Source organism: Acipenser ruthenus, chromosome 6 (genome assembly GCF_902713425.1).
Source record: "Acipenser ruthenus chromosome 6, fAciRut3.2 maternal haplotype, whole genome shotgun sequence".
NCBI classification, from domain to species: Eukaryota; Metazoa; Chordata; class Actinopteri; order Acipenseriformes; family Acipenseridae; genus Acipenser; species Acipenser ruthenus.
Window position 1 is genome coordinate 27744536 of NC_081194.1, and position 12584 is coordinate 27757119.

At 36.3% G+C, this 12584-nt stretch overlaps 1 protein-coding gene across 2 annotated transcripts; it reads right to left on the minus strand.

Moving 5' to 3' along the window:
* Positions 1 to 3198: 3198 nt before the first annotated feature.
* nek2 (NIMA-related kinase 2) lies at positions 3199 to 10223 on the minus strand. Of its 2 annotated transcripts, XM_059025305.1 has the most exons (9): positions 9830 to 10222; positions 8206 to 8423; positions 7475 to 7715; positions 6856 to 6938; positions 5466 to 5592; positions 5164 to 5383; positions 4770 to 4824; positions 4554 to 4630; positions 3200 to 3557 (listed from the first exon to the last, which is right to left on the minus strand). In XM_059025305.1, exons 1-9 carry the CDS (start codon positions 9923 to 9925, stop codon positions 3328 to 3330), a joined length of 1347 nt encoding a protein of 448 aa, XP_058881288.1. In that variant the 5' UTR covers positions 9926 to 10222; the 3' UTR covers positions 3200 to 3327. The 2 variants fall into 2 exon arrangements, with proteins under 2 accessions (XP_058881289.1, XP_058881288.1); XM_059025306.1 differs by lacking the exon at positions 8206 to 8423 and having other exon boundaries at positions 3199 to 3557; positions 9830 to 10223.
* Between the last annotated feature and the right edge of the window lie 2361 nt (positions 10224 to 12584).

The window sequence follows — 12584 nt, forward strand, 5'->3', positions numbered from 1 at the left end:
ACACTCAATGTTTTGGAATCTGCCTCCTTGTTATTTTGTGTACTTCCTATCAGTCACTGATGTTCTGTCCAGTTAAATACCTGTGAGGGAGATAATTAGAGGTCCCTCACCTTATTGAGGGCGGCGTAGTCAAAACATACAATTGATAATGTAACCTCTTGTTTGACTAATAACTAAATCCCACTAACGCGCTACAGGAATGCATAGATGTAACAATCAAGTGATATTCTTCAGAATAAATTCACAGTCTGAATAATGCTTGGCACAAGCTTTTCACTAAAAGCAGGCATGAAAATACTGCCAAGAAACAAATATTCAAATTTAAAAACCTTGTCATGTGCTACTCTACCATCAACAGACTACAACCACGGAAGAGAAGAAGTATGTGCAAATGTAAACTTTTTTTTTTTTACATTGTTAAGCCAATATAAATGAAGCAAGACCAACATTTCTGCTCTGTTTGATTTAAGATGCTAAAAAATGCAAACCGGTAACATTGCTTTCACTTCTGTCCTCCATCTACTGCATTTGTTTACAACAGTGAATGTCCTGGTATGACGTCACGAATGTCCTGGTATGACGTCACGCACACGCGCTCTTCCGGGTCTCGAAGGTTTTTGAAAACGGTCTAACCACAATTTTTTTTTTTTTAATTTAATAATCAGCCAACAGCCAACCGTTTTTTTTTCACACTGCAGACTCACCGTGCAGCCACCTCAGAGCTGCAGCGTCAGAGGACAACGAAGCAGACTATAGGGGTCGCTGGTGCGAGGTGAGCTGAGGGCACCCTGGCCGGCCTAAGTCCTAAATCCTTAATCCTTGGGATATTAAAGAAAATAGAGATGTCTCTAACAACAGTTCCACTGATGTATTTGCTTTGCTTGAAACTTTGTAAACATCCATCTTACCCCCTGGAGACTGAAACAGACATTCAGAATTCAAGTCACCATCTGTTACAAAACATTTGGTCGCTATGAGCAATTCCTACCCCTGCCTTTTACATATTTTTCACATCTTTATGGTTGTGCAAAAGCGCAGAACAGAATCTCACCTACATTTATTGACTGACTTGGATTACTGAGTGAAACTGGATGTTTAAATAAGGGTTAGACAACAGTTCAATACACACCAGCACTCTCATTTGCCTTTTCTGCTGCTTTTCATGCAATTTTCTAACCATGTTTCTATCTACCTAAAACATCTTTTGTTAGATTATTTTGAGAATCTGTACAACATTCTCTTTTCAAGGCAGCAGAGAGAAGCACCACAGAGCTAAATCCGTTCACAGTCACAATATATTATTTTATCCAAAGTTAATTGGAAAAGGAAACATAGAAAATGTGCAGGTTTTTGTCTCACCTTGCAGCAGGCTAATTCACCAACCTTTCACACATCGAGGATAGGCTTGACTCAGGCTAAAATTAAAAGTTTTGTGTTATTAGCCTGTCTGACTCCAGCCAGTAAAGTCACAAAAATGTAAATATTTAAAAAATCGTTTTTTTAACCCTGTCCTATTTATCAGATTGCATGTTACATTATCTAATATTTTAGTTTTTTCATAAAGATATAAATACAGTACCTGATACAATACAAAAGGACATTGCAGTGTGTTACAGTATAGTGTATATGTCTAACCACAATGATAACCGAGAGCTCGGTCAGAAATTCAGATACATAACCCAAGCTATTTATCCTTGTCTGTATATTCACTTTTGCTCTGATAACTCAATACAGTATTCATCTTAAGTGGGTCATTTAAATGTCAGAAAGCTGAAATGAACTGTTCTTTCTATACTAAATTACTGTTCAGTGCATGACATTCTCTTTAAAAATGTATATGCAATTACAGTACTGTACATGTATAAATACCACACATGTATAAACACATTAAAAGAAAAGCAAGGTTAACCTATATTAGGGATTTCTAAAGGTAATTTGTGATAGAAATCAGATGATATAGTGCAACTTATGGCTGATTGCATCTTAAATTAACGCAAGGCAATTAAAACCTTAAATGTTTATCTTTTATTTAGGTGCAGATGAAATGTGGTTATTTAGTGACACTTTGAAGTACATGTGTGTTATTGTAGGCAGAAACAAAACATACAAAAAACAAGTTAAATCATAAAAAATGTTTTAAAATGTTTGTTATTTAAACTCAGCAATTGTTTGTTCCATGGAATAACTTCTATAGAAAAGCGGATTTGTCACCCCTTATTTTTGCTATAACCTGCTAAATTACAATTACCTTTAATTATTTTTAAATGCATCACAAAAATATTGCATTACATTTTTTGATGTGTGAAGCAAGGAAAGCACAACTAGAAATTAACAGTATTAACAAAGGAATACTTCTTATCTCTGTTTTCCTAATATTAAACTTGTTATTGTTTAATATCACATTGTGTGTTTTGATTAATTCTTTCTGTTTTTGCAGATAAATCACACACAAAATGGTACATTAAACAAATGTTATTAAACTAGATAAGGAATCATTTTAACATGGTGCCTACTTTGTGAAATACAGTAGATCGATGGTCATTCGAGATTAAGATCCAGACGGTTCAAAATAGATTCAATTTACCATTTTGTTTTTAAATTATCAACTGTTCTGGCACAAAATGTATTTCAATATTTTCAATCGAACAAAAATAAAATGGTGATACATACATTAATCCTGTCTTCAGAAAACTCTCTCTATTGTCCTAATGTAAATAACTAAAGCATTACACCAGGAAACTGCTTCTACCCACTCCCACATGTACAGAATTCTTCATCATTTTAAACGTCCTCATAAATAATTTATTTCAATGCATTGTGATAAAATTTAAAAAATAAATAAAACAACCCTTAGGAAATTGCTAAATCATAGCACTTACATTTAAAAGTAATCAGCTAATACAATTCAATCAACAGTGAAAGATGACCTTAATTCTGGCCATAGAAAAAGGTTTAGTCTTGAATGTGGGAAATATATATATATAACCATTCAGTCTTAGAATAGAATTGTAATTTATGATTGTAAACTCCTTATGATGAAAACTATATGAACTAATAATAGTTTATATACTATAAAAACTAATTTTATAAAATTACCAACATTACCTATTTTTAAATAGAAACATGCTTGGTTTTATGCTTTGATAGTTGTACATTATCACAGCAAACTATCTAAAAAAAAAAACCAAGCTTTTTATATATAAAATTTTTTTTTAAAAAAAAATTAAAATCCTGTTCATTGCAATTTAAAAACAAATTATATATAAAAGTATACTAAAAAAACATTTCAATAAAGCCATATATACATTATATACAACATTTTCAAAATTAACGCATGCCTAGAACTTGACGGCTTTTGAGCTGGTAGTTTCTTTCCACTTCACACAAGGCTTTTGCTCTGAGGTTGGCTGCCTGTAATCTTTTCTTCAGGTCCTGGCATTTCTCTTTATTAAGAAGCTCTTTCTCTTTTATTATGTCAGGCTTCTCATTTTCTTTACTATCTCCAGCAAAGTGAACTTTCTTCTTTCCTGGAGAGGAGTCCTCATCCATGTACTCATCTGTAGGAAAGACAATATTAAAAAAAAAAAAAAAATTATTGCAGTAATTTTATAAAAAGAGGTATATCTATTCAAGCTTTTGTTGTTACATTTCTTAGCAGATGCCCTTATCCAGGGCGACTTACAATTATTTCAAGGTATCACATTATTTTTACATACAATAACCCATTTATACAGCTGGGTTTTTACTGCAGCAATCTAGGTAAAGTACCTTGCTCAAGGGTACAACAGCAGTGCCGCGCAACCCCCCCCCCCCCCGGGATTGCACCCACGACCCTCCGGTCAGGAGTCCAGAGCCATAGAGATATAATATCTAAAAAAGCATGAGTACAACCAAAGGGGATCTCCCACCAAATGCCATTCTACCATTTGCCACAAATAACTTGGTTGTCAGCAACTAGTTGTTTTCCCAAATATTTCTGCAGCTATGTTCTAGGATTGTTGCAAAGAGGTCTTTGCTTTGTCCACATGAAGTGGATTAACCAGGAGTAGGAAGAATAAATGGTGAGATGCGTGCACAATGTTTTTCTTTTAGACCAGCCTTCTTCACTACTCCTGGGTAACCAATGTGAGGAATTGTTTAACAAGTAGGTCTGTTTTTAATGACAGATAAATATTTTAATTAGGCCTACATCTGATAAGCCCATTTTAGTTTGAGGTTGCTTCACTATCCATTTAGAATAGTTTACTGTGGACAAACACACTATGGCAAAATGTTACTGCCATATCTATATTTAAAGAAACCTAAAAAGGATGCCCACAACCATATCACATTCTAGGACTCCACACAAATCCAGATTTTATTAAGACCTTTAAAAACAACTTTTTTTGGGAGGTGGGCTGGGGAAATAGGAGAAAGTGAATATCATAATCTGCACAAATTGTACACACTTTCATATTTACATGGCATTGAATACAATGCAGACAAATATCTGACAGGTCAGCTTAGTAGTTCTTTATATTAGGGTTCCAGGGGCCTTCTGTTGACTCTCGTACCTAGTGCATTAGAAAACACAGTGGATAGGACCTTCTGCTGCTTCATTAGATTGTAGTTCTTCATTAAATTCTCAGCCCTGTTTCCAAAAGAAAAAAAATTGGCATTTATAAAAACAAACAAAAAAAAGTGCAGAATGTTCTTATTAAAACTTCAGGTTAACTGTACATAGGCCTCCTATTTGCACGGTAACAGATTGACATATAGGAAGAGTTTACCTTGCAAGTTTTTCATTGGACAAACTCTCCCGAACACAGAGTTCTCGCTCTCTCTCTGCAAGAAACGACAGGAAAAGAATATTAACAAACAAAAAAAAAAAACACACCCAACGATCTAGTGTATTGAATTCCATACCCGCATACTCAACGTAGGGGATAAAACAAGCATTATTTGAGCCAAATTTTAACTGCAAATTGAGAAGGACAGTTACAATTCCTCATTTCAAAACTGTAATGGCCAGTTATCTTATGAATTTACAATAACAGCATTAAATAAAAAAAACAAATCCCCATTCAAAATAACAGTTCACTACACTAACATTAGAGCAAACTGTTCAATGAATGACCATCTTATATTAGTAATACAGCAGTTAAGTCTTGGACAAACCCGTACGTTCAAGCCTCGCCTCACGCTCCTTCAGAGCCCGCTCTCTCTCCTGAAGCTGCTGTTCTTTCAGTTTCAGTTCAGCTGCCAATGAATCGGAAGGCTCAATTTTCTCATTGTCAGTTGATCTCCTCCGATTCTTTTCTACATTTTTTCTCTGTTCTTCAGCAACCATTTCTTCTATCAGAGGGTTCTGGATAATGGCTTCAACCGACGGTCTTAAATAATCCTATTTAGAAGACATTAATAAATTGACAAGACTGCAGTCACAGGAAAAATGTACATATCTCAAAACTTGTGTTCCAACTAACCTTTAAATTCAGCATTCTGGAAAGGACTGTATTCAGTTCTTCCGAGTACCGATAAGGAATTCGCCTGAATTTTCCTTCTCTTATTTTTTCTGCCAAGTCTTTCTGGTTATATGCTGTGAACGGGGGCCTAAAAAAAACAAACAAAAAAAAAAAAAACACCAACACCACCACAGAAGTTACTTTATAGGAGTAGCCTTTTTCTGAAAGGGTTTATGTACGAAGGTCTCACTAGCATACTGGTAAACAATAATCTGAAAATAAATATCTTGTATACTTTTTTTTTTTTTTTTTTTTTTTTTAATTTTAAAAAATGTAGTCGCCAATTATTTTTACCCCGGTTTTCACCCCAATTTAGCATGCCCAATTATTATCTGTATCCCCGGCTCACCGCTCGCAACCCCCCCGCCGACTCGGGAAACGGAGGCTGGAACACGCGTCCTCCGAAACGTGCTCCTTCCAAGCCGTCATTTTTCGCACTGCAGATCCACAGCAATGCCACCAGACCTATAGTGCCGGAGGACAACACAGATCTGGCGGCTCCGCTGCAGAGCCACAGGCGCCCTATCGGCCACAGGGGTCGCTGATGCGCGGTGAGCCGTGGATTCCCCTGCCGACCTAAGCCCTCCCTACCCGGGCAGCGCTCAGCCAATTGTGCGCTGCCCCCTAGGAACTCTCGGTCACGGTCAGCTGTGACAGCCTGGATTCGAACCTGCGATCTCCAGGCTATAGGGCACATCCTGCGAGGAGCGCCTTTACTGGATGCGCCACTCGGGAGCCCCTATATCTTGTATACTTTAACAGGCCACCATGGGGTGGGTCTAAACTTAAGTATATTACAAGTGGAATCTGTCACTCTTCATATAAAGACACTGTACAGTTTACATTTAAAAACAAAAAACCACACACGTCACAGGCATTGACGAATTCACAGTTCTGCCTGCCACAAAATCGACAGATATGAAAAGCCGACTCAGCAAAAGTAGCATATAACCAATGTCAATGATTAGGCACCTAGCACAGTTTTAAATTACATCACACTTCTAATCCGTTTATTACACTTGAGGATGGCTGTAAACATTAGGCCAGCCTCATTTGTAGAAGGCCAGCAGTATGTGAACATTAAAAGGAGCATACTCTGTATACACGTAGTGTTACTAGCCCTGTCAAATAAAAAGGTACAGAAATCAGAATACTATATGTAGAGTAGTTTTACACTTCTGTCACAGGAGTAACATCCCAGTGGGTTCAATGTAGTACCGAGAGATGTTAATGAAAGCATACGACAACCATTTAAAGACAGTTTAATTTCATTTAAATCTAAAGATTCTTTAACCTGAAAAATCCTTGAGAGTCTGGATTACAAGATTAATCAGCCGTCTTATATACTTACGATAATGCACAGAGCTCATATAATAAGCAACCCAAGGACCAGATATCAGACTTCTCATTGTAAGACATTCGATTAATTTGCTCCTGGGAAAACAGGGAATATTAAAATAAATACATAAAAAAAAAAGTTACCCAAACAGAAAATGTAGTTAGTTTAATTTCCTTTTGGACATATAAACATTAATTGTTGGCACAGAACAAATGCTAATGGCCTAAGTTTTATGTAATCAGAATACAGCCATTTCACTTGGTCTTGCAATAACTATGGTTGTGATTACTGGAATTAAAATAGCCATCATCTATTCTTTAGGAGTACACAGGTAATGAATGACTCAACAAGAATATTCTTAGTCAAGGCCTTCAAATAGATTAGAGTTGGTTCTTTTAGTGGCAATTATAACCAGTATAATTTCCAGGAATGATATCAGTTTCAAGTCATAAAACTACAAGTGAGGTTTAGGTGGACTTTAACTCTTTCAAACCTCACAAGTCAAGGAAAGATAACTAATCAAACTGCAGACAAACAAAATCTGAAATATGTAATATGCAATATTCTTGCCCATGTTTAGTTATTCTAGGGTAGTCTTTCTACAATGGAGTGATTTCACTACAACACTTACTGGAGACATGTAATATGGAGTGCCCACATATGTTTTTGCGAAGCTGGTATCATGGTTCAAGATTCTGGCCAATCCAAAATCTCCCAGTTTCACATTTTGTTTGGCATCCAAAAATATATTTGCAGGCTTGAGGTCCCGATGAAGCACAGTGTGGCCTCCATCACTCCTTCTGTGGCACTCTTTCAAGGCAAGAGTCAGCTGAGCAAGAACCCGAAGAATTAATTCTTCATCCAGATATCTCCTAACAAATTAAAAGATGCAACATAAAACTATATGGTACCATAGGAGGGCAGAGGCTGACTGGGCTTATCACAATCAAGTGTTTTAACCACTATGCAAGAGATCCAGGCTCATCTGCATTTGTGGTTATAGAGCTTTAAATCTCAAACGGGTCAGAATACATAACAAGTGCAGCACACAACACTGTCAATTATACTAGTACTTTATATGCAAATGAATGTATAGTACCAATACTTAAGGCTTTACAACAACAAACCAGTTGGAGGCACACAGGTCCGATTTGTACAGTACCGATTTTCACAGCTTCATTGGGATTAAGGATTCAATTGGCCTTCCAACAATTCCACACAATATATTAATTGAACAAAAGGATAGTTTTATTTTGTCTCCTTGATAAATTGTTGGCAGGTCTGGTTCATTTTGCGTTAACAGTTAATGTACATTTTATAATCTAGCTTCACACAATTTGTCTATATTGGTTTCACACAAACCTTTCTTTAATACATCTGGTGATGAGACTGGCCAAGTCTCCTCCTTCACAGTATTCCATTACTATGTAGAGTGTTGTGTTGGTTCTGTCAATGATACGATCGTAATAGCGAACAATGTTTGGGTGTTTGAGTTCACGGAGCAGGTTCACTTCTGAAACCAACATCTGCTTCTCTGCTTCGGACATTGTACCATAGTCTAGTTCCTTCCAAACCAGAACCTAAGGTTTAAAAAAAAGGGGGGGGGGGGGGGGGGGGGACGACACACCACACAACACAACATATTAAAAAAGCCAAGACATTTGTACCATTGACACATTTAGTAAAGGACTAAATCGCCAATATAATAAACTGTAGGCGTGTCCTGTGAACCTGCTACAGTAGGAGGCTAAGTGTTTGGATTAATGTAGTATGTTTTAAGTGGCCTAAACATATCTCTTAAGCGATACAAACACTTGAAAAGGTAGTGAGCTCAACATGCTAATGGAGGGATGTTGTAAACAGATACCAAAAGTAACTGTGAAACTACATAATATCCATCTAATAAGAAAAAGTACAAAAGGAGTTTGAATTGAATCTATTATACAGCATAAACGTTGCAAAGATTATAAAAGGACACATTTATTCTTCTTGAACACTTGTAACAAAGGACCCACGACCAATGCCAGTACAGTAGTTGACATTGCAGTAGGCAGGGATGAGGTAAAAGGATTCCGGGACAGAACCCTCTTATCACCAAAAAGATCCCGTAACAGTCTGTTCCGAAGGTGCAAAGACAACGAAAATTGCACATAATACAACTGTGTGGGAACAACATAACACTGCTGAAAAAACACCTTTAAATGCCCATCCCGTTCAATAAACAGCTGTATAACTAGTAAACTAGTAAACCAGCTGTATAACTAGTGAAGCTGCACAGAGTATGAAAACGATACACATCCTACAACCAAGTGAGATAACACTACTGAAAAAAAAACACCTCTCATTTCCCGTTCCGTGCAACAAACAGATGTATGAATAAATGTACTCACTTAGTTGTAGTACGTATCATTTTGTTCCGGGCGGGTTTATTTATATAGCTGTTTATTGCACAGAACGGGCAGTTAAAGGTGGGTTCGGTCGGTTTTTGTCAGCAGTGATAATATGTCGTTCCCAATTAGTTGTACTGACTGAAGAATTTTTGTCGCCTTTGCACCTTTGGAAACGATTGTTCCGTGAGCTTTTTGGTGATAAAGGGGGTTCTGGGCCAGAAAGGGTTAATGACAGCGCGATATTAATCGGTTCTGATTGCTAAAATTTCTCTTCACGTGTATGTAACTTTCTACGCTGCTTTTAATGCATTTTACTGAATTAAAAAAAAAAAAGAAATACAAAAGTAATGATAAGTCCCTTAAATTCGGCCCGTGTTTCATACCCACAGCATATCAATTATAACTGTTTACTGGCTGGATTTACGAATTTTGAACAGGTACCGGTAAAACAGTGAAGACAGTATGTTCAGTTTTTAAATCTATCGCCTTGGTTAAGTACATTTGTTTGCTTCCGGCAACAAGTATTATTAACGGCCTAACAAGATTCAAACAAAAACATGTTGCCACCGAAACTACTTATCTGTAACTTTACTAACCTTTCCATCAGATTTCCTTCGTATTTTCTGACATTTTCCATAGGATCCCGATCCAATGGTGTACAAAACTTCATAATCTTCTACACGGGATGGCATTTCCTTTGCAGTGTAATTCCAAGTGATAAAACAGAAACAAACTCCAAAATAAAATGCATAAACTACTGCAATACAGAGCAACCAACAAAATATCTTATCTACTGCAAACTTTACCTCCGGTGGTCTATGTACTATAACACGGTAATGTAGAATTACTGCTGATTTTTCTAAGACGACAATCTAGCCTTTTGTAATTACCTGTTAAATCAACAACGTTTGTTCTCTTTTTTTTTTCTTCTGGATATTAACCTATTTACCATAGATACAACGCACAGCAACGCCAAACCAAGCTTTAAAGTTTGGTGTCCAAAATTCTTCAGCCTGATTGGCTGTCTATCTGACTCGATAATATTTTGATTGGCTACAAAAGAGCAACAGGTTACGTCTGAGAGTAACCAGGCAACAAAATAGCGCGAGATGAGCGCGGGGAAATTAAAGCGGATGCAGCTAGTTTCTTTAAAGGTAAAGGCTATTTAATATTTGACAGACGTCAGATAAATACTGTATACTACGCGCTGTGAGATATGTGAAATCCTCATATAGAAAACTAAAATTCAGTCAAAATACTGAAATACAATGCAACCCTGCACGAATTGGGGTATGTAATTATATAACCGGATTATATTCTGGAACCATAGACCATGTTTGGAAAAAAACTATTCTTGCAGAATATTAATGATGATGAAATGGCATCCGATTACCAGAATTTTATTTTAATTCACTTCAATTTAATCACGTTTTTTTTGTTTAAATCCTGTAGTTTTTCAAAATTGTATTTACTTTTACACTAACACAGTAAAGGTATGTCTTTGTACAACATTCTTTCATTGTTTACCCTTCTCTACACCGTAGAAACCAGATGCTTTTGACAGCTATGGTTCATCTCCTAAGTAGTTTTAGCTGTTAAGCACACATAAAGCTGACATTTTTAATGTGCTGTTAAGCTACAGAACCCCCCCCCCCCCCCCCCCCCCCACCACCACCTTTTTTTTTTAACAACCCTGTAATAATAATAATAATAATAATAATAATAATAATAATAATAATAATAATAATAAAACACACACATATTAGGTTAGTTACTGTACATTTAGAATGATTATGAATCAAAATTATAATTGAAAAAAATACAGAACAGACAAATTACCTTTTAATGGTTTATTTAATTGTTGCAGATATTCTTCTGTTGCCTTTGTTTGAATGGAGCCTGTTAAAATGCTTCAGCAGTGCACGAGTAATTTCATCTAACATCTTGTGCATTTATTTACAGAACTGCGGCATCTGGATAGAGGTACATTAACAGAGACTGGAGCCATTCTACTTAATCTCTAACTCAAAATAACTAACATATTAGCATTGCTTGAGCCCGATGAAACACCACATTCCATTATCTTAACTGCTTGAACAGTAATGTCGGTTTTTTTTTTTTTTTTTTTTTTGCTTGTTTATTTGTTTTCCGCTAATGTCTTGACACCACAAAACAGCACAAGATGAAACCCTTTTAAAATGTTGTTTTGTTTGGGTAATATTCCTTACACAATAATGATATTTATCACATTAGGATTTATTTTGATGATCAACACAGTGGTGGATCTTAATACTGCCATCCTGACCTATAAACATGAATTTTCTAACTTCATTTCACTATATTGTATTGTATGTAGTAATGTTAAGAAGTGGATTAATAAATCACCCTAGGGGGAAACCCCAGCTGGATTAATATGGATAAGAGCAGCAGTATTTAGACCTGTCCTCCTGCTCAGTTAATTAAAATAGATCCCTTGGTGTGTTCAATTACACACTAATGATTTCTGCAGTCACACGCCAAACCTGGGTGGAGTGGAGGCGAGAAGAGAATATTAACATTTGAAAGAACAGAAAACAAAACCAGCCATTCACAGCTATTTTGGGTGGGAATGTAAAACCAGATGGCTGGCAAAGAGCCCTATTTTCAAGGAAGACAAGAGCACATTTTTACAGAGAGGCATACAAAAATATGTAACCCCTTCTAAATGTTTCCCACAGTAAAAGCATACCAAAGTGTAATAAAGCACAACGAAAGAATGGTAAAGCACGGGTAAGCATTGTAAAGACCAGTGAGGTATAGTAAAGCATATTAAAAAACATGGCAACCCAGGGTAAACTATGGTAAATTCATATTAGAACTATTGGAAAAGCATGGGAGAACTGCAAAAATACAGTGGTTCCAATTAATTTGTCAAAGAAGGAATTTGAACATATAATGCATATAAATATGTATTATGCAATTGCTGCTGGAAAAGCATGTTCCTAAGGTGCAAAGACAACGCAATGTTTTTGCATGATTTAATTGCCCTAGTAGCCTTGGGTGACATTTCCAGTGGTTTTAAAAAAAAATTTTTTTAAAAAACCACAGGATCTGTATAACCTCTCTCCTTCTGGCACAGGCACAGTAGGCATCTATAGCACCACATGCTGACCTGTTAAGGAACTGCAGTACAGATGGACGCTGAAAAAAAGAACAATAAGCAGACCCTTTCTGTGAAGAGCCTAACCATATTTTAGATTATAAAGGATAACAGTAGATCTCACTTCTCAGGTAATTTATACAAAGGAAATAGGTTAAAACAGATGAAGAGGAAGGGCATTGTGTATGATTACTGTCTGACACCTGCAAGTG